This window comes from Rhodamnia argentea, chromosome 6 (assembly GCF_020921035.1).
Source record: "Rhodamnia argentea isolate NSW1041297 chromosome 6, ASM2092103v1, whole genome shotgun sequence".
NCBI lineage: Eukaryota > Viridiplantae > Streptophyta > Magnoliopsida > Myrtales > Myrtaceae > Rhodamnia > Rhodamnia argentea.
Window position 1 is genome coordinate 25,567,883 of NC_063155.1, and position 21,639 is coordinate 25,589,521.

A 21,639-nucleotide genomic window follows, 5' to 3' on the forward strand; every position below is an offset into this window, starting at 1 on the left:
TAGAATAGGATACTGCTCGACAGATATCCTCTGCCTTTCTCTTGCACGAGACCGAATGATTAAGCACAAAGCCGCTAGTACCTGTACAAGGACCAAGTCCATAATTACTGCTGCGTTCGAAGGGGATCATAGGGCAAGAACTCAGAAGTTTTAATCAGTTTTGAAAATCTGAGAAAATGTTCCTTCTTCGATTAATGAGGTACTTTCAACAACCACGCTTTTAGCAATTCCTCATAACCAGCCCTGACTTTTTTGAGAGGTTGGCCGGTTGGTTTGTCATCCTCAAACAACTTAGGGATGCAACTAGCGATGGCTCCCAGAGTAGCACCCGAATAGCCCTAACAGATTTTCCGCTCATCCAGAGAACTAATGAAATAGAACAGGCAAAGGAACTCCTTATTGCCGCCAACCGATCATTTGCAATGCAAGAAATGAGCATCAAACCAGTCCTGAATAAACAGCGAGCCACCATTATGAACAAAGCTTTGACAACAAACAATGAGCAGGAAGACATACGAATACTTGACGGTTTGGCTAGAAGTAGCCCATAACACAATGAATGCAAGCAGCATTCCTACCGCTCTCAAAAACAGTGATACTCTTGGCATATGGAAGAGTCCGGAAGTCTGGTATAGTTGCATCCCTCCTTTCCCTCCAGTCCAGGGATGTGTACGACCCTTTGTCGAGAAAGGCAATTTTGCAAGGGCTAATACAAAAGATCGTACGTTTGCGAATCTGTTAATAATGGAGAAACTCGAACCGTCTAAAATTTTCATTTCGCAGTAGTAAGAAATGCATACATGTACATCCGAGCTAGTAACTAGGTAAGCACAGGCCACTGTGGCTCCTCTAAAGTGTACCAGGTTCGAAGCATGGCGAGCAACTATAATGTCCATATATAACAAATAAAAGGAAAAAGCTACAATTATGGTACAGCTAACTTTACAACTTTGAATCTATACGGCTCACTACCAAAATCTAAGTGTAGTACTTAAAATTCATTTCTTGGGCAATGTCTTCGGCTTAGTCCTCATGCTGGCTCTTCTTATGACATCCCAAGCCTTTTGCGGAGCATAGACACCGTGCTGTGAAGCGAAAAACGACTCATACCCAGGTGAGTCAAAAGCAAAACCAGTGTACCTAGATGTCTCGCGTGGAAGTAGAGAAATAGCAAAGCTCCTCTCTTGATCCGGCGTGAGCTGGTTCCTGATTTCCAAGGTACCTGCCCCGGTGAAATCATCGGGCTCATGCCTGTGAATTTCCTGTACTATCTGATAATCATATGGGAAGAACCACCTTTGAATCCTGTAACCAGGTGCATGAAAAATTAGTGGGGAAAAAAAAAGAAACAAATCAGAGGAATTATTTATGGCAATTACTAGAAAAAAACACTCATTGCTAATAAACAGAATCCGCAAGACAGAATATGGTGAGTCCACAAAACAATCAATTGAGATGTGCCAGCTGTCAAGTTCCTCCGAGCCAATAAACACTTATACCAATTAAGGTTGATATATGGCTTTATATTGAAACCGCAATCCAGAAATAGGGCAATGTTCAGCCCAGAGAGGGAAGAGGGGTGTGTGTGTGTGTATGTATGTATGTATGTATAGAGAGAGAGAGAGACAGTGAGAGAAGTAGGGCAGATGCAATTTGCAAATGATGAAACATATGAGAACACCAATAAATTTTTGAAAAACTGGAAAAGTATAGACATGACAAGCCATCTTGTCTTGGACCAAATAGGGACAAAAGTAGCCATGAAATAGACAATGAAGATGAGGAAGGCCATTTGAAAGAAAAAGGAGGTCTTCCACTATACTGTCCATGACAAGCGTCCTCCGTTAGTTTTAGCAAAGCCAAGTTGCAGATTTGCAATCTGTATTCATGAACAAATTTACTTAAGGACTATGTTACAGTGTTTCTCCCTGTTGTAAGAAACAAATATGTCTAAGAATGAAAAAGCCTGAGCCTTTTACTTTTTCGCCAGATAAAAGTCTGAAACCTTACCCTTGCCATAAGAAGTCACCAAGCAGCGCAACAATTGGAACCAGAAGTAATGTCAGGTAGAAGTAGACTGTACTCATTATTACATAGATGACATAAGAGAGATTTTCCTGCACATACATGTAATAAGAAGAATATCAGAATAATTGCTATCCAATAAAGGACTAGCTGAGGTAAAGAGAAGGAAGGAACCCCAAGAAAGGGAAAAGACTCACCCTTATAAGAGAATATATGAAAACAAAAACAAACCAAGCAAGGATGCTTCCACTGATACCAATATGATGCCATCTTGTGATTGTATTACACATCATAAGAAGGCGTAAGTTGACAGTGACAACAACACAGGTAAATGCCATTGTGCTGACGTCCCAGAGGCCGAACAATTTTCCCGATGAATTTAGACCAGTAGAACTAGAAGCTGTCACAAAGTGGTAAAAGACGAGAGACTGGTAGATTGCAGAAAAAGCCCAGGTTGCCACAACTCTCCACTTGAAGTATGAATTCCGTATTCCCTCCTTATACAGTTGTGGATACTTCTTGGAAAGTGATGCACTAACATCCTGGAAAACACGCAACGACACTGTCAAGTATTTGCTCCTATTGGGATCTTAGTTAAAGTATATTTATGAATATTAGCCAGCAGTTATCAGGTAGTAGCAAATAAGGAAATCGGAGCTTGGTTAGTGTCTCGTGCTTTATAAATGAAGCTACTATGTATAATTTTATTCAGATATTGAGCAAAGATGTAGTATTTGTTGATTCTCTCTCCCTCTCTTGCATATCATAGAAATATCTACATGGTATGAGAGCCACCAAGAGAGAGGGACCCAAATCGAAACCCCAACTTTATTTTTCCTCTTGCCTTTAGTATAAAAACCCCAGCCACCACTATTCAGTCAACTCCATCTGAACAATCTCTTAGTGTTTGTCCACAGCAATAGTCCTCGATGAAGCATCAATCTACAGTGTCAATTAAAGCTCGCCAGCCTTGGGGACTCAAGCAAGTTTTTTCATCGACTCTATAGAGTCACAAGTCAAGCTCGTCTCCAGCCGCGACCTCTGCCACTTGTAGCCGTTGATACTTATTGACAAGGGGAGTCTCGCTGTTCACTGCTGCTCATCAGTCTCCCTCTTATTTCATTGTCTGTCGTCAACCGTGAGCCATCTTCGTTGCTCACCTTCATCAGTTAGCCGGTTGACCTTCGTCTATCAAACACAAGCCTTAGCCGGTTGACCTTCGTCTGTCAAACACGAGCCCTGTCCGCCATGGATCTGTCCACTTCATTCTCGCTTAGCCAACTCTGTCCTCGTCTTTCTTCATGGTAGGAGAACACTACCGGTCGAGTCCCTCTGTCCGCCGAGTCTTGCCCAAGTCGCCATCTTTGTTTCTTCATGTCCTCTCCATCATTTCCAGTTCGTGTTCATCGAGATAATGTTATTCTTCATCAAGTCCAACTATGCTCTCTACTATTTTCTGGTCCTTCATGTGTGTCTGATTGTTCATTCCTAGTATGTTTCCCTGTCAACTGAAAAGGTCATTGTCTTCACCAAACCTCCCAGTTCCATTTCTCTGAAATCTCCACATTTTTAATGTGGACATCATCCATGAGACTCATCTTCAAGTGCATAACATCGTCGACGAGAGAAGTCGCTGTCAAGTTTCCAGGCAACTATGAGTGCCAGAGTCGAGCACACCTCTGTCGAGCAGCGAGAGTCAACTACATGGGGGTGATGCAGTTTAGTTTGCACAATTCAGAAGTCAGGTTCCCACATATTTCGACCCAGTTGTTGAGAAAGAAGTGCCAATTTCGTGTTTCTTCACAGCTTCTCCATCAAATATGGCGTTAATCTGTATTATATTTAATTTTTCATGTAAGGTCCGGCTTACGCAATTGTCCTTGTCTAAAAAACCGATGTACCGACAGCACCCATTATCTAGTGTAAGATCCAACCTATAGAGCGCTTTGGTCACTGACTTTGGGAGAAAGTAGTACCTGCATTGTGCAAACTGGATGCACCAGTTATAGGGGGACTGTTGTTTAAGTATGTTTAAGAATATTAGTCAACAGTTAGTGGGTGGTCACAATTAAGGAAATCAGGATCTTCTTAGTGTCTCTCACAATCCACAAATAGAGCCATCTATGTTCTATTTTATAGGTATTATTAAGTAAGGATGTAATATTTATTGATTCTCTCTCCCTCTCTCTTGAAGATCCTAGAAGATTTACAATTTGCCACCAGACAGTACAACTAACAGATTTTATCATCCGCAATGCAAGAACTCAAGTACTCATTGAGTCAAAAAAACTAAAGTTAAAATCGCCTTTATCCTTCTAGTGAAAAAAAAAAGATGCTGTATATTTAATAAATGAAACTTACCTTCTCAAAAAGCCCAAAAACAATCACCGGAAGAGAAGTAAACATGACGTTATACAATGACTGGAACCAATCATCATAGAACCTTTGACCAGAAAATCCAGCTTGAAAGGTGAACCAAAATTGAGTCAAGGTGAATGTAAGGTTCTTGTAAAAGAAGTAAGTAACAACCTGCAGAGACAGAAAGCAGCCAATTAGGCTAACTATCTTATGTGATAAAATAAAAGTCCCACGACATATGCTTGACCTTGCATATTCTGAGATATGACCACCGTCCATGCACAAGTAGTAATTCTGTAAGAAATCGGAACTGTGCAATTGCAAAATCACTAGCCATCACAGCTTGCATTCCTTCCAACCCACTAATGCCAACACCAACATGAGCGGCTTGAATCATGCTAACATCATTGGCACCATCACCAATACTAAGTGTTATTTTGCGAGCTCCTTTCTTCACCAGACTTGTCACCTATAAAGAGTAACAGAAACTCAAGATATTACCTCAAACTGAATATTAAAGCAGCGTTCCCTCAATACTTTACACTTGATGTAGAGTAAGCTCCAGAAAATGTCCAGCTGGGAAATAACTACGTATAACTTTATCGAAGAAATTACTCCCACATAAAAGAAGAACGGAGAGTTGAAATTTTATATGCTTCATGAACTCCCTTCCGCACATCGCAGTAAATATATGTTGGCATTGAAATAAAGGGAGGAAACTCATGAGACCAGAACAAAATAAAACCTTCACCATATAGCTATAAGTCCGGTCAGCTATGCAACATCTTATTACGCTATAGTGCTGTGTTCTGTATCAAATCTTCTGTAAGCTCTTGCTCACTCTTTCGTAAAAGACATGGAAGGAGATGATAAACAAGGACGTGCAGTATTCACAACTTACAGAAGACTCGCTATAGTTACAATGTATGGTCCCCCAGGATTCCCATAGCTGACTCAAACAAAGTGGTATAGGGCTTAGTTTGCTTGCTGTTCCATTGTAAATGTTCTTCCTACACTTCTTGCTGTTATAGTTTTTGTGACCCAGTCGCAGGATCACTTTCACAAAGTCAGTGTGAATGTTATCCAAAGCACCACTTATCTTCCAAAGAAATGAAACCAGTGACAAGACAATTAAAAATGTGAGCCATAATGCCAATAAGGTGGAGCTGATATTTCTGTAATTATGTAATACATAATCAATTAGCATGGATCTAATTCGACCTCTTGTAACATGCAATATCAAGAGTCATCAGTGGCTACCTGAGCTTTCTGTAAAGGAGAGACACGGCAGCAAACAACTGAAGTACAGTTCAAGCTCAAATTCAGCAGCATTGTACGCAAATTTGGGTCCAATGCATACATTAAGCACTTTCCATCGATCACAAGAGCGAGTTTTGGGCCAGATACAGTGCGAAAATAGTGCTGTGCTTCCTCAAGACTTTTACTCAGCTGTTTTCTGACTTCTTCCTTCATTAAACGTGCAAGCTCAACAGGGTCACCCTGGCCAGCAAATACATAGTTATATGAACAGATCTTGTAAATTTCACAGCACAAACGGCTGAATCAAGTAGTTCCTCTCACCCTTTCTTCAACTTCTCTTATCACATCAGTCTCCGAGCTAATGATAAACTGTTTCATATCATTATCAATCAACTTGCATGCTGCAGCAAAAAAGGTTTTATATTTCAGTCACATCTGGGTAGTTACATACTAACAAGCAGTTCTGTAATAGGTCACAAACCATAAGCTATGTTGATAGCGGTTTCCAACTTGTCCCCTGTTAGCACCCAAATCTTAATCCCAGCTTTAGAAAGAGTCTCTATACAATTTGGTACTCCTTCCTGAAGTTTGTCTTCAATTGCAGTGCATCCTATCAATATAAGCTCCTTTTCTATTAATTCTGCAACCTACACAAGAATCACAATTTAAATACTACTGATTGAAGCATATGAGAAAAACCATGACAATCCATGTAATTGACCCCTTTAATCAATGATATTCATCTTCACTGACAGAACAGCAGTGATGACAACTTCATGGAGTCAGCTACGTGGATCTTCTCACTGAAAAGACAACCATGAGTTTTCATATTCCAAAGTATCAAGCTGTTTTTATTCTCATGGACTCAACATTGGCCAGGGTTGAATAGCTCTTGCAGTATTCCAGAGAGCTCTAAGCAACTCGCATGCTGATCATTTTTTTGGGTCCTCTGTGGAATCTCCATGGATGGATGTGGCTGTACTTCCCTACGCTCTTTTCCTTTAAATTTGCAGTATGCAAAAGAGAACCCTAGTTTTTAAATTGAAATTGACAACAAAAATCCCTTTTAACAAAGGAGTCCTGAGACAAATTTTAGATTATCTTGTATCTTTTACAAAAAAAACAGATATTGTGAGTGGGAGAGAGAAATGTCGAAGTCTTGAACATAAGTCACAAGACTCCGCAAAGGTTGGTTTTCATGCAGAGACGGTCGTTCTCAACCACAGACGCACATTGAGATTCAAATGGCTAAAATTCTTACGTTCCATATAGGTCAGGAGGCACGTGAAAAGGAAAGAGAGAACAAAGCATATTTACTCTATGCTTATTCTATCAGTGTCACATTGACGTGTTAGGATGCCACGTACCTCATCTAATTTCTTCTCACGGTCTCTTAATGATGATTTAGCCTGGATGAACTTCTCATTCCACCCTTCATATATCTCAGGACTCAAATCTCTATAGGCCAAGCAAAGGGTACGTAATCCAGCAGATCCATATTGTTCCAAGTTTTCCCTCGTTATTCTTTTCAAGTCATCTTGTCCCTGAGCTAACCTCTCGTAGATCACAGAATCAGCTCCCTGCAGAAAGTATGCTCCTCAGGAAGTCAAATTTTATTCTGAGCAGCATTTGGCAATCTCATTCATATAAGGGAGGGAAAAAAAGGTCAAATCTTATTACTTTGCAGTACAAAACAAGCCTTCCATCTGGATAACGGCACACAACAGACTGACGCTTCCTTGTACTACATATTCAACAAAGACACCAAAAATGTTAGTTTCACCCCATTTGAAAACATACACAATAAGTATAAAGGAAAAGTAGACCACCTGTTAAACTCAAGGACATTAAGAATCTCATAGGCAACGTCATCAACTTTACCCATCTTTTCCACATGAGATTCTCGGACATATATCATGGTAGGTGTACGCCTGCAAATAGACAAACATGAGAACCATTACCATGGCATGCTTTATGATTTGAAATGACACTACAAACACTATTACTAGTCAAACAGCAACTTATTAGGTACGAATATCGCCAACCATTATAGTGAAGCATGGGTGCTAGATCAACCGCATATATTCAGTTATATGGGAGATAAACTTCCTTGTTAGTAGCCAAAGAAAGCTATAAATTAAAGAAAAAATTCATCATGTGCAGTTGTAGTAAGGGCAAACCTGTAGAAGAAGAAGCCAAAGTTCTTTGCAGCAATCACCAATGCAGCTTCATCAGGTGATGCAGCTTGATATGTTATCTTTTCTGGAGAATCATCTCCTTCAGGTAATACAGTATGACATATGGCGAGGCACCTGAAAAACTCCTGCAGATTAAGATCATATCAGCATTATTTAAGAGAGAAGAGGACCACAAATCAGATATCACGAATATTTTTGTTTAGTCAATCAATAAAACCATATAAAGCATAAACTGAAAGGTTGCCAGAACTTCATCATAAAAAATATCTTAGATTTAGCATCCAATTTCTAATAAGAGAAAACAAGATCACTGGCGATAATTCTCAAGATTTAAACTTGCTTTGTAATTACTACCGTTCAAACACTTGGATCGTGATCCTAGAGGTGTCAAACAAGTGGGTCCGGTCGGATTTGGGTCAGGTCGAATGTGGTACAACCCATATTGACCCGTTTTTATACAACACAAATTTAATGATCCATGCCCGACCCGACCCATGCCCAACCCATATTTCTTAAACATTTCCATATTTAACTAAATCATATAATACTTGTTCTAATAATTTGATAAAAAAAAAATGAAGCTGCTAAAACACTTTTATGCAATACAAATTTAGTAAAATTTTTCAAAATTTTTTTATTTTTTAAAGATATTTTTCTTTTTTTTTTTTCCTTTTTTCTTTTCTTTTTTCCATTTTTCTTTTTTCATTCTCCCTCCTCCGTTTGCAACTCCTCCTCCATCCGCGGGTTGCAGGGCTTCGGCGACGATCAGTAGCCCAGCAACCGGCCACGTCCTGGCGACCTACAGTTCAGCCAATCCAGGCAAGCATGAGCTTGCCTGTTGGCAGAGGTCTCTGGGCATTATAAGTCTTCCCGTTCGCGGCGTCTTCGAAAGCCTCGAGACCGGCGAGCTGCTCGCTAGATCTCGTGCTAGAGGTCAGATCTCGGCATGCTTGGTGCCAGATCCTGTGGCTTTCGCTTGTCTTGTGGCTCGAGACTCCCTACATCTACCACGTCATCAATGGCATCATCATCACCATCGCTGCTTCCTCCAAGCTCCAAGGCAACGGCCATGAGGAGGAGAAAGTACGGGTGATCTATCTCTGTGTTCGTCACTCTTGGCCCCGGGAAGAAGAAGGAAACAGAGATGAAGACTGCAATGGCTTCGTGATCGTGGGTGTGGCCTTGTAGAGTTGAAAAATGGGTTAAAATATGGGTCAATAAAGTGACCCATATTTTAACCTGTTTTTTGGGCTTCAGTTTTTTTCAACCCATTTTAGCCCATTCTAGAAAAAAGTGAGTTACCCATGTAGAATAGGGCCTCCTCAAACTGAGTTATAAAATGGGTACATGACCGATATTGCCGGCTCTATTGATTACATACAATATGGATCAATAAAAGGAGACGAACAAAAATTAAATCTGGGAGAGCATCTCTCGAATAGCTGGTTATATCTAAAAGCATATTCCCAAATGCATAACATTTAAAGAAAATAAGCTACCTCGCCTATATTTCTTGTTAACATCTTCCATTTGTTTACTTGCATCTTATATACAAAATGTACAATTGATCTTGCAAACATCAACTTATCAATCATGATCTCTGCATCTAGTAGGATCACACATCATACCTCTTTCTCATAATGCACATAAGGAAGATATCTAAGTCCTTTTTAGCATAACTTTGGACGTGGTGCATCTAAAAAAGACACTAGAGATGACTCAAAACATTTAAGGAGATGTCAAAATTTGTGCATTCCCATGTGGGCTTGCAAACCACCCATCCAACTATGTGCACACACAAACATACATATGCGCAACCTAAACCATAAACATGTATCTAACTGTAACTTCAATAGCATGTAGGGGCAAAAACTGGCTCCTAAAAATCAACGACAATATCAAGTGAAGTGTATCCTAAATCTCAGCATACTTGATACTCAAACCTTCACCAAATGAGAAAAGCTGATGGGCAATTTGCCTTATAATGTAACACCAACCTTGCACATATCAGGATTTGGCTCGTTCCTCCAAGCTCCACGCATGAGCCTCGCATCATCAAAATTAAAACCCTTCTCGTGGACCGCATTGGCTGACCTGTGCATCTGCATGATGATGGCACATAAATTTATCAACTGATACAGATGCATCACAAATTTTCAAAAATGTCCCACTATACCTCCACTCTCTTGCCAGTCCGTTGCGCCCCACCCATCTCTATTTCTGTCATGCCTGTTCCATAAACCTCTCCACCAATTGAACACTTGAAAAACTCCATCATATTTCTAGTTAAAGTTCCAGTTTTATCCGAAAATATATATTCCACCTGTACCAAGCAGCAATTCCCACAATTAATAGTTGGAAAAGCAATTTCTTGACATGGCAGTAGTAAAACGATAATAGCAAGTGACAAAGAACCTCTCTAACAGCTTTATCTTTCTACAAAGTAAAACAAGGTCATCTATCTACACTGTTATAGTTACGGTTGTACAGAAAAATTATGAGAATGACCAATTTAACCATAATACCCATCTACCTGTCCAAGTTCTTCGTTTAAATTGGAAGTCCTAGCTAGTGCTGGGGTATTGGTCTCAGCATGGTACATACGCAAATCCTTGTTGATAAATTGCGTGGACTGAAAAATCTTGATCATCTGAAGTTTGCACAAAAAGGAGGACAAACACAAAATGAATGTGGAGGCAAAAGAATTATATTTAGATAAGTAAATTCTGTTGTAGAGCAAGACAACTTGTTCATCTGCACAGGCCACAAGCCTGGAAGACTAACCTCAATGGATACATACAGAGATATTGGGATAATAGTTGAGAAAAGGGTAACAAGGGTGAGCACCGTCGCCGCAAATACCTGTAAAAAAAATTTATATGCAAAGAACATTAAAGTACGTGCATGTGCGTGCGTGCGTGCGTGTGTGAGAGAGAGAGAGGCTATTATAAAGTACCACTAGTCTGTTGTCAGGATTAAACTGAGCTTCCACTCCCTTCCCAAGACTCAAGTAATAATGCTTGCGATCTATAAAAGTAGCACTGCATAAAACCATGTGTGAGATAATGTGAAGATAATGACGAGAAAATATAGCAATAGCAGAGGTGCAGATTCTTTCTTTTTTTTTGTTGAATAAGAGATTTCATGTAATGATGGTAGCATATTCAAGAAATCCATGGCAGAAAATTGCCGAACCTGCCAATGGCGCCAATGATACACATGACCAAGAGAGTAGCAAGAAGGGTGAGGATAAGTTTGTCCAGTTTTCTCTCTAATGTACTCCTCTTGGAAGGAACATTCATGGCATTCATCATAACCTGCAATTATTTGTGCCAACAAAAGATGAACCTAATAAAATCAGTGTTCTCAAGATAGATGGAGAATGCATGCCATGATTCAGGGCATGTTTGTATTACAAAAATACCATATTGACGTCAGCAGAATTAAATCGGCTTCATACTATCAGAGATCTTTTTTTTTTTTTTTGATAACCGAGATTTCCCACGTGCAATTGACTATTCCTCGGGGTGCTGGGGTTTTTGCCAATACCACCAAGTAAGTACCCCAAGACGTGGTCACCGGGAGTCAAACCTGGAACCTCACTAGTTTAACTGTCTAAGGCCCAGGCATCTCACCAACTTGTCCGATGCTTCATTGGCACTATCAGAGATCTTTGCTATTAAGGAAAGTAACGAAAGACCAAAAAGGGGTCTGAATAGATTTCTGGAAGCATACCTTAGTCTCATGACCAGTAAAAATGACAGCACCAACAATGTATTCGGTGTTCCTAAGACTGCATCCCTGAGAACATGTTATGCCATGGTGCCACAGTTCAGTGAATGAAGAGTCCACATCAACACAAATAACATCTAGAGGCAGAAGAACAGATTAAATCCACAGTACTTGAGTGATCTAATGTATTTCTAAAGCACATATTTACAAGAGATGCAGAGAACTCGAGTAAGAGGTTCATGCATCAAAAACATTATAGCAACCTAATGAATAAAAATGAAGACCTACAAACTATATAAAAGACAATAAACAAGCAGAAAAGCAACCATACCCGCAACAGAATTTGGTTTGGGGTGAGAGGCAAAGTTTGCTTTTGATGTATAAGATTGCCAGTGAACGTGTACAACGAATTGTTTGGTTGCTCACACTGCACTTCGCCTGCAATTGGCAAAAAAAGTATCGTGAGTTTTTTCCTGTTCGATGCTAAATCTGTGAGGTTTGTAAGGTAGAAATGGTAGAACAAGATGATTGCTTAGTGCATGCTAGGAAGCTGTTGCTTTTAGTTCACAGAGCACACACATGTTACATTTAGTTCACAGAAGCAGAGAAGACCATAACTGCCAAGGTCTCTCAAAAAGCCAACCGAAGGGCAAATGCTTGCGGTTTAATCTACCATAGAGCAAGCAAAAGAATGCTTTATGATGATTTTTCCGAAACTAGTCATAAATCCATAATTTGAATCCATCAACGTTCCAGCATTGAAGCTGCAAACACGTCTGTAAGTAAAAGTTCCAGATCTCATGCTTCAGAAGTAACAAAATACACAATACTATTTCGAGAGGAAATTCTCAGCATGCCAACCCATCAACAAGAATACCAACACATTTGGTTCCTTGCATGGGTTTAAAAAGTAGAACTAACTGGAAGTGGTATGCTGTTTTGTTGGCTTCAAAAAGGACTCTGGGAAGAATAAAGATCACATAAAATGGCTTTAAGATTCATTGGCATAAGAAAATCAACCAATCGTGCAAATCACAATCACTAAGACAAGTCCATGTACAGCACATCAAAGGATGGTTTAGAGAGGTCATTCACATCTTCATGTATCATTCAGAAATATACACCACCATCAGGAAGATCCTCAACGGCCATCAATGATCCTAGAGCTCATCATACGGAGATATCAATCAGAACAACATGAAGTTGTAAAAGGTAAGCAAAGGAAAGCAACAGACAGATATTTCTATATTTAAGATTCTTCTTGCTGCAAATTTCCACAACAAGGACATATAAAGGCTATAAGCTATGTCCATCAGAAACTATTCATAAAAAAGAATGAAGTAATCTAATCTTCCACTACGATATTACAAAATTGAGGACGATGAACAAGCTATGTCCACCAGAAGCTGTTCAGCAAAAAGAATGAAGTAATATCGTCTTCCCACAGCAAAAAGAGACATAAGTACCTCTTACCAACATAATTAAAGGTAGAAAGAGTATAATTCCCACCCCATTCTAATACAGCAGGAGGTATAGAAAACAGAGAGAGGAGAAGTGAAGTTTGCAATGTGTGAGAGAGAGGAAGAGTAGAGACAACTGTGGAAAAATTTCGTACCCGTGAAAATAGTAAAGCCTTTTTTAATAAGAGCTCTTAAAGTGTAGTATCCAAGAAGTTATACAGAAAAAAGACATTTGCAACCAGTCCGCATTGGGCAATGCTCAGTGAACAACTAACTTAAGTTGTATGTTTGTCTAGTTCAGACTCCAAAGTATTCTTAACAAATAACATGATCTTATCATTGAAAGTTTGAAGCATAATAAAAGCACAAAACAACAAAGTTGTTGCTTAAAAGTTACTCACAAAAAATATAAATGACTGTAAAAATGATATCCAAGAGAGGGATCTTCTCTCCGAAAGATTGGGGTTGGTCTCCCTAACTGTTCATATAATTCAATATAGTAACTATAGATATCCCACTCTACATCATAGACCATATGATCCTATACTAATAATTATGAGTATCTTTCAACACTTCCCCTCCTAGAGCATAAAATCCCAATATGTCCATTTTGTCACAAATAAAATTTAATGAAGTCATATGGAAATATTAATACTGCCCTTTCCCCTGGTTAAGAAACATGAATGAGCATGGAGTCCATAGAAAGACGAGAAGAGAATAGGGGAGATCAAAAGAAAACTCCACCTTTGAATTCCGACGCTTTCTCTGGGGTAAAATAATCCCATGTCCTCTCCAAAGCCTTCCGGATTTTCAAATTTGTTTCACCATCCAAATTTGCAGTCTAAAAATTTGAATAAGCAAAACCAAATGTGACAAAGATAAATAACTAACGAAATGCAACCAGCATATCAAGATTTGAGAATGATTGTTCTTAAACCTCAGTGTAGCAGACTCCGTCAGCATTTGTACTTGCAAGAAAAAGCAAATCTGCAGGAAAGAAGCCATCCTGTTTAACCTGCAATGGGTGCAAGAAACAATTTCACCAGAGTAAAAGAAAATCAGAATGTGAATCAGCCATAGCCAAATTAATGAGATTTATTGATAGACGGGAAACACCAAATGCAAGATTATGAAGAGTACAGCCAACAGAATGCAGTGTTATTGCACATCTATGAAAAACTACACTTCTCATAACAGGTTCCTCTCAGTTTCAAAGGTCCAATCCTTCAAAAGCTACACTTCCCCAAATACAGGGATGTCTACAATGACAACAAGAAAAGACTTATCCCTCTCTAAATGAAGCTAGCTATTTGCATCATGTCTTCTCATTTAACCTCGATGTGGTCCACACCTTTCTTCATCGTTTAGGCCTTCCATTCCCCCTTCTAACCCGAGTCTCCATACCCAGATTACTCTCCTTACGGAAGCATCTAACCTTTGTTCAACGTGACCAAATCATCTCAAATGAACTTCTCTCACCTTACCCTTAATTGGAGCCACACGATGCTTAGTCACCATACCCAAAATGTGATGAAACCATGCGGAGCAATAAAATGTAACAAGATAAGCAAGATAACTTAAATCTTTTTTCCATCTTCAAGCATGATAGACTAAAGATCTATGAAATAACTTAATATTATTGAGCATGTAATACTCCGGAATTAGAAGAGCAATCGGCTTCTTCCAAGCACCAAAATCTCTCAAAGGCAGAAGACAAGCATGGATGTCAGAGAGAAACATATATATTTAGAATTTGCGGAATAAACAGTGAACACGGCATGGTCATAGAAGCTCAACTAGCAATAACCATCCCATATAAAATAGGAGAACTAACACAAAATGACAAAACCTGTGATGCATGATATTGCCAACTCCAACATAGAAATAACACTCTGAAGATGACAACCTTCCCACACAAACGATTTACTTCGATAAAATTCAAGGTCTTTCACCGGAAGAAACACAATCACATGACAAATCATACACAATGGTCCAAAAACATAAACACTACTCACTTTTACAATATCTCCAACTTGTAACTTTTTCCAGGGGATGGGCTCCCACCGTTGATCTTGTAACACGTCCACAAGAGTGTTATTTATTGCCATGTCATTTTGAAAACGTTTCTGTCATGCATAAATAGACAAAAAAAAAAAAAACAGGTTAAGACTATATTTGGTACATAGGAAACAAAACGAACCCTTTAGAAACACCAAATAGCATCAAAAGAAATAAGATTACCGAATAGAAAAGAAAAAAAAAACTAAAAAATCTCGACAACATGCAAATTAAGAAGAATTACGCACGAGATATTATACTTACCCAGTCCTCATATGCCTCCTTACAAAGAGATACGAGAAGAACCAAACTGAGGGGGACCATATTTGTTACAGGGCTCACAGGACTGACAGATCAAAAGCAGTTCGTTACAGCAAAATATCATCTTTGAAGCACAATAAAAAAGCAACAGTTAATACAAACAAAACCAAGGTCCCTAACTCCATACATCTATCTATATGATGAAGTTTTGCTTGATTGAAAAGCCCAAGAAGGCGACATAATTACACGTGTCTATGAAGGGTCTGAGGTGAAAACAAGTAATAAGGTGATCATTACAGAGCAGGCATTCATTCCAAAAACATTTACAAGCACATAAAATCATGAAAACACACAAAAGTTTTCAAAAACATATTCACAATTAGAAACCTGTGTTAAAGCATGATAGGATATTTGAAGTTACAACACTGGTTCTTGCACAAAGTTTCTACCAAATGCATGAAACCAGAATTGAAAGAGAATCCAAAAGAGTTTGAACTTCTAAGATTTTTGTTATGATATTACATTAATTCCAAATTGAAGTTCAATCTCTCAAATGTGCTGTTCAGAAGGATGGAAAGGCACGTTGCGCTCCATTCTATCAATCACCAGCCAGGTTCTTCATTTTCTGCTCCTCAATATTTACTTTTTGGCATGAATCGGCATAGACCATCGTACCATAAGAAAATAACTACCAGGTTTGACAATGTACAGAATCTTAGAAACAGGCTATGAAAAGCTCTAAAATGATGGTACCCAAGAGTACGCTAGTCTCAACGCTCACTCATACAATCAGCTGGCCAATACGGTCAAGAATATCTTAACATACCTGAAAGGTGTCGCCGACAAAATTGATATCATGAGAAAGTACAGGTTAGCAACCCGCCTGAACTGTCAATTTGATGACATATATGATGTCAGGCATCTAAACAATTGAAATTTCACATGGCCAGTAATGCACCAACACAAAACAACGTTTACATAGCAACAAGTACAAGAAACCATAAACTCTAGGGCATGAAAGATTTCACACTGATTTACCTGTTCAAACAACCCTTTAGGTATAAATGTGAAGAAGTTGTACTTGGTTGTCGATATTGAGTTTCCCTTGACAATTAAAAACATGGCGGTTAAAGACAACAAGAGAGAGCAAGAACACTTGGAAGCTTCATAAATAATAGAATGCGATGACAACTGCAGATAATCTCATTCAAGTATCAAACTTATGGAAATTCCATCCATGATATATTGGATATAACATAAAGCTTCTGGTCAAGATGGAGAGTCCAATCTCAAATATTAGTGTCGCCAGTCAGATCCTATTAGCAGAACAATAAATGCAGCAAGAGAGCAAGATATGACCATAGATTATTGATGAATTCTCCTAATAGAACCCTTTCAATGAATCAATTCACATAACAATTACCTTGAAAAAGGCTCTTATCAGTCTTAAAGAAACTTAATAAGGTCCAGAAATTATTTTTCTTTTTTTTTTATTGGGTAAAGTAAGTATATATTGAACTTTTCAAAGAGCTCAATACAGAGAAGTAGCCGAACACAAAAACCTCGTACCCAATATGACACAATGAAGTGTCCTAAAGGGTGCAAAGGTGTAACGGCACTCCAGAAAATTTGATAGTGATAATAACAAAAAATTAAAAATAAAAGAAAAAACAGGTTTCAGATCTTCTATAATGAAATTAAGCAACAACTAGTTCATCAAAGTACAGCTTCTTTATTTGAGTCCACTTTGAAATCACCAAGAAAATTAAACTTTCGTGGGGATCAAACTAATCTAAAGTGAAAGAAGCATCATCAAGTGAAATACTTTCAAAATAAGACTTTACTCAAGGAATTGAAGGAAATCATAGGTGCATGTGAGTTTGTAAGGTTTCCGAGCTTTCAAATGCATTCCAAAGTCGGGTCATCACACGGTGTGGCTTTTCTCAGCTCATAAGAGGCCAACAAAACTGCAGTTAAAGTGATTACAAGTGGGGTCATCAAAATGTGTGGTGCTTCTCAGCTCATAAGAGGCCAACAAAAATGCAGTTAAGGTGATGCAGTCGTTTGGGTATAAAAAGCCCACAAAAATGCAGTTAAGGTTACTGATGAGAATTCCAACAGCTTCACCATGGATGGGAACGATCAAGACCATCTTAAGAGATTATGATTTCCTACAATGACAGGTTTGTGCAGGTAGGCATGGAAATATAGAGGGTTCTTTATCCTGCCAAATGACCGAACATGCACATTATTTGCAGGATGAACTAGTAAACATTATGCAAATTACTTGTCTACTAGTTTATCAAAAGAAAAAAAGAACAAACTTGCTGATTGTCCATCTTCTCAAACAACAGAAGGTACTAACAAAACAAAAAAAAAACAACAACAACAACAGAAGGCTTGCCCACAATCGTGGATAACAGAAACAAAGTTCGAGGAAGGACAAGGACATTAAACCAAACCAGTGATCAGCTTTTCATGTATGTAAAATGACTTTGTCTCAGACGATACTCATCACAAATCGAATCTAGAGCATTTAATTTTTTTGCCCAGCTGGAAGATTAAAATTCACATGGTTCAAACTGCGTGAGCATATCAACAGATCAGTTGCTTCCCAGAATAATTTCCTTAACGTGAGCCCAGCAGTATCACATTTCAGTTCAACAGCTACACCAATGGCTTGATCTACACCATTCACCAGTACACCATACAATAGCACCAACTCTTACGAAATCATACTCTGCAGTATTAAGTGTAGCAAAGACTCATCATCACCTCGAGAGGAACCAAATTACTCATCACTGAAACCTCAGAAAAGCATATTTTCACATCACAACTGGACAAAACCCACAGCACATCTTCATCCATGACAGACCGACTCATCCACGCTCCGCAATATTTGGACAGGAAAAAGGAAACAAAACTAAACAAAATCAATCGCTTCAAACTCAGGACACTCTATGACCAAAAAAAAAAACTAAGTACACTCGAGCTCCATTTCCGAGCCTCTCCAGCGACCTCTCCACCAAACGAATTTCCTCATCGCAACACTTTCACCTCACAAATCTCGCGACCTAACATGAACGGATCGGAAAGAAACGAAACGAAACGCGACTGACCTTGAATTTCACCAGCAGATTGGCCTCGCGATCGTTGCAGTAGATGGTGCGGTAAGTCGGGGCCTGAGGCTGGACGCGGCCGAGCCGGACCGTCCGCGACGACGGCGCGCGGTCGTCGCTGCTGATGTGCGAGAGGCGGCCAAATCTGGATTTCGACGACTTCACCCTCTCCCATCCGTTCATCTTCCTCCTCCCTCAACGAATCGCTCGATCCACGAAGCTCCAGCGAATCAAAAGCTCTTCCCCCCCAAACACAAACTGGCGACGATGAAACAGAGGAACGCAGCGAGCATATACCCCCCACGCACAAGGAAAACCAAAAAATTAACTATCCAAAGCCAAAGCTGAACTCTCTCTCTCTCTCTCCCCTATTCTGATTTGACTTGATTCATCCTCTGCTTTTTCCTTTTTTTCACTCTCTTCCTCGATTTCGTTCTCGTTAGAACCCTCTCAAATAATTCTTTTTTACCGTCAATTTTAAAATTTCGCCTCGCCCCATTATTCCTGATCTTAATCGATTCGGTTCCCTTCCCAATCCTAAAACCGCGTAAATTGTTAATTGGTTATTTCGTTTTGCCCTTTCATTTTCATTTTCAAGAGCTGGAGCTTCCTGTTTACGCGCGCCAACGCGCGTGTTACGAGAACGTCGGTCAGGTGCAGCGGACGCGCGTGAGGGGGACGCTGGGGGGTCGTCCGGCGGTTGGTAATGGGCGTTGAAGGGAGTTTCGCTTAACGGCCCAAAACCAAAAATGCGTCAAAGAAGAGTCTTCTCCTTCGTTGGAATCAATGCTGAAAAAACGACTTCGTTTCCACGGGACTTCCTCCTCCTGTCGTCTTCATGAAGGCAAATGGAGATGGGAACAAGCATTGGGCTTAGAGAGTGGGGCTCGGCCCACGTCAGTGATTTAGCCTAAAGGTGACTAAGGCCCGGTCTGAAACGGCATCGCCCAGTAGTCGTTAATGGGGGAGACAAGCAAGGACGGGTCGACGGGCCCGGTCGCACGGGTCCGTTAGCCGGACCTCGGACAAGTCGAAAGAGACCGAAATCCCAAATTAATTCGGAAATCGCCCACGGAGGGGTTCATCCGCGATCTGACCTCAAACCTTCCGGTCATCCGGGTTGTGTATCGCAGCAGCATTTTAAGACTAAACAATTTGATGCAAACGAGCTTGCATGAGCGTAGACCCAATCTTGAAGTACGCAGCCCAAGCTTTAATTTCCTTATGCCGCGGGGATCGACCCCGGGCTTAAGGTTCCATCTGGACCACAATGCCGAGTGGGCCGAGAGCTTTTAATCGAAAAACTCCCATTCCTAAAAGTTGAATTTATAGGACCGCCTCACGGTGGTATAGCGATTCAATTGCCGTTGGATGTACGTCGGACAAGAGATTGTACGACGTAATAGCCCCATATCTAATGTTACACACTCGTAGAAGAGAAATACTCAGAGTGCGGTACTATCGGTGAGGATCCTAGAATAAAGAAGTACCACCGGCAGGTGAGAAGTAGATGTGTCAAATGAGTGGGTTGGGTCGGGTTTGAGTCGAGTCAAATATGGTCCGACCCATATTGACCTATTTAACCCCGTTTTGACCCATATTCATCTAATGCAAAATCAATGACCCATATCCAACCCGACCCATACCTGACCCATATTACCAAAATAATTTTAACATTCCAGGAAAACCAATACCCATCTATTTAACCCACTTTAAGCTTATATATTATTCGGATAATACCTTCACATCGAATTTTTAAAAAAATTAAACAGTAGAAAAAATTAGTAAATAAAATAAGAAATGCAAAATTCTATAAATTAAAATACTGATAACAAACTCGGTAATAAGTCCAATTTCTTACGGGTAACTCATTTTTTTTCAATGAGTTATAAATGAGTCGAGAAAAAATAAAGCCCACAAAAAAGTTCACAAATATTTTAACCCGTTTTCCGAAACCCACGCCTCACTCAAGCAAGTCATGGGATCTAAAGTGCTAAATGTTATTATCTCGAAATTTTGGGACATTATAATTACTGTGATATTGAAAGTAATACCTTACAATCAGACAAATTGTGCACTAAAAGTTCTAAAATCGAATATACACAATACAATCCAACCTTAAGTATTTGGAGGACAGTTTGGAACAAAAAACTACAAACCCTTCGCCCAATAAACTCCTTAAACATAATGTGTGATGTATAGGAAATAAGGAAATTCTTACATCAACATGCATTGGTATATTAAGTGAAATTACAACTGCAGTAAACGAATTGAGACATTCAAAGAGTCTCCTAAAGCCTATATTGCATAGACTTGTGCGCGGCTCGAACAACTCCCATGAACTACCATCAATGCATGTAGCGGATGAATCAACGCTCTAATCAACAAACCGCAAATGATGATTCCCATCATTGCCGTCATCGGTTCTAGGCATGGTGAGGGAGAGGAATAATATTAGCCTGCAGCACTCACGAGCAACAAAATTGTCTTTAATACAAGCACATTGTAGCAGAGGTTATATCAAATTAAGAAACACATTTTACCAAAGGTTATACAAATTAAGAAGCACGTGAGTAGACCAAAAGAATGAGATAAAGAGAGTACCTAGTCCAAATAGTCTTGCAAGTCAACAATGAGAGACTTGTCATCAAAATCTTCTTCAAGCGGAACTCCAAATAACCAATCTCTGGTGCATAGCTTGGCCTCTACATTTTTAGGCAAAAGAGAACTCTGATATTTATTTAAAATGCGTCCTCCGATGCTAAATGCCGACTCCAAGGCAACAATCGTGATAGGAATGCTCAATATATCACGTGCCAAGAGAGACAACTCCGGATATCGATGTGAATGACCTTTCCAATAATCAAGGACATTAAGATCTTGGTATTTTTTTAAGTCAAGCCTATTCTCCTCTAAATACAAATCCAATTGTGACTCGGTAGACTGCGAGCCAAAGTATTCACTCTTGAATGCATCATACTCATCAAGCTTGTCTCCAATGTTCTCAACAGTGTTCTCAGCTGAAATATTACCTCGACTTGTTGAAAATGTAGACCTATACATGGCCAAAATGAACCGAGGCAAGGAACCGGCTCGTTGACCGAGCCCACGGTTCCATATTTGTTGGAACCGCCGGTTCCGACTCGAAATTTTTTTTTTTTAAAAGGG

The 21,639-nt window shown here is 39.6% G+C and overlaps 1 protein-coding gene and 1 long non-coding RNA gene across 3 annotated transcripts; one reads left to right on the forward strand and one right to left on the reverse strand.

Moving 5' to 3' along the window:
• Positions 1 to 246: 246 nt before the first annotated feature.
• On the forward strand, positions 247 to 12,512 carry LOC125315386. The gene is made up of 3 exons (XR_007198627.1): positions 247 to 259; positions 11,526 to 11,529; positions 12,363 to 12,512. It is a non-coding gene; the product is annotated as an uncharacterized LOC125315386 (long non-coding RNA).
• On the reverse strand, positions 751 to 18,988 carry LOC115757205 (phospholipid-transporting ATPase 3). Of its 2 annotated transcripts, none has more exons than XM_030697343.2 (27): positions 18,472 to 18,988; positions 16,391 to 16,456; positions 16,179 to 16,240; positions 15,356 to 15,437; positions 15,049 to 15,159; positions 13,971 to 14,048; positions 13,778 to 13,874; positions 11,905 to 12,011; positions 11,577 to 11,642; positions 11,037 to 11,158; positions 10,798 to 10,882; positions 10,626 to 10,703; positions 10,375 to 10,491; positions 10,018 to 10,164; positions 9,839 to 9,943; positions 7,824 to 7,966; positions 7,473 to 7,574; positions 7,324 to 7,387; positions 7,011 to 7,223; positions 6,125 to 6,290; positions 5,965 to 6,044; positions 5,644 to 5,883; positions 4,631 to 4,852; positions 4,387 to 4,554; positions 2,223 to 2,567; positions 2,011 to 2,117; positions 751 to 1,305 (listed from the first exon to the last, which is right to left on the reverse strand). In XM_030697343.2, exons 1-27 carry the CDS (start codon positions 18,652 to 18,654, stop codon positions 999 to 1,001), a joined length of 3,663 nt encoding a protein of 1,220 aa, XP_030553203.1. In that variant the 5' UTR covers positions 18,655 to 18,988; the 3' UTR covers positions 751 to 998. The 2 variants fall into 2 exon arrangements, with proteins under 2 accessions (XP_030553203.1, XP_030553208.1); XM_030697348.2 differs by having other exon boundaries at positions 16,179 to 16,235; positions 18,472 to 18,522.
• Between the last annotated feature and the right edge of the window lie 2,651 nt (positions 18,989 to 21,639).

What these genes read in the sequence shown, in the direction of transcription:
- LOC115757205 (XM_030697343.2), bottom strand. Translation starts at nt 18,654, where the DNA reads ATGAACGGATGGGAGAGGGTGAAGTCGTCGAAATCCAGATTTGGCCGC. An exon ending in AATGTCCTTGAGTTTAACAG is followed by an intron (nt 7,388 to 7,472) that starts GTGGTCTACTTT and finishes TTGAATATGTAG; the next exon opens with TACAAGGAAGCGTCAGTCTG. An exon ending in GGTGACTTCTTATGGCAAGG is followed by an intron (nt 1,306 to 2,010) that starts GTAAGGTTTCAG and finishes ACCTGGTTACAG; the next exon opens with GATTCAAAGGTGGTTCTTCC.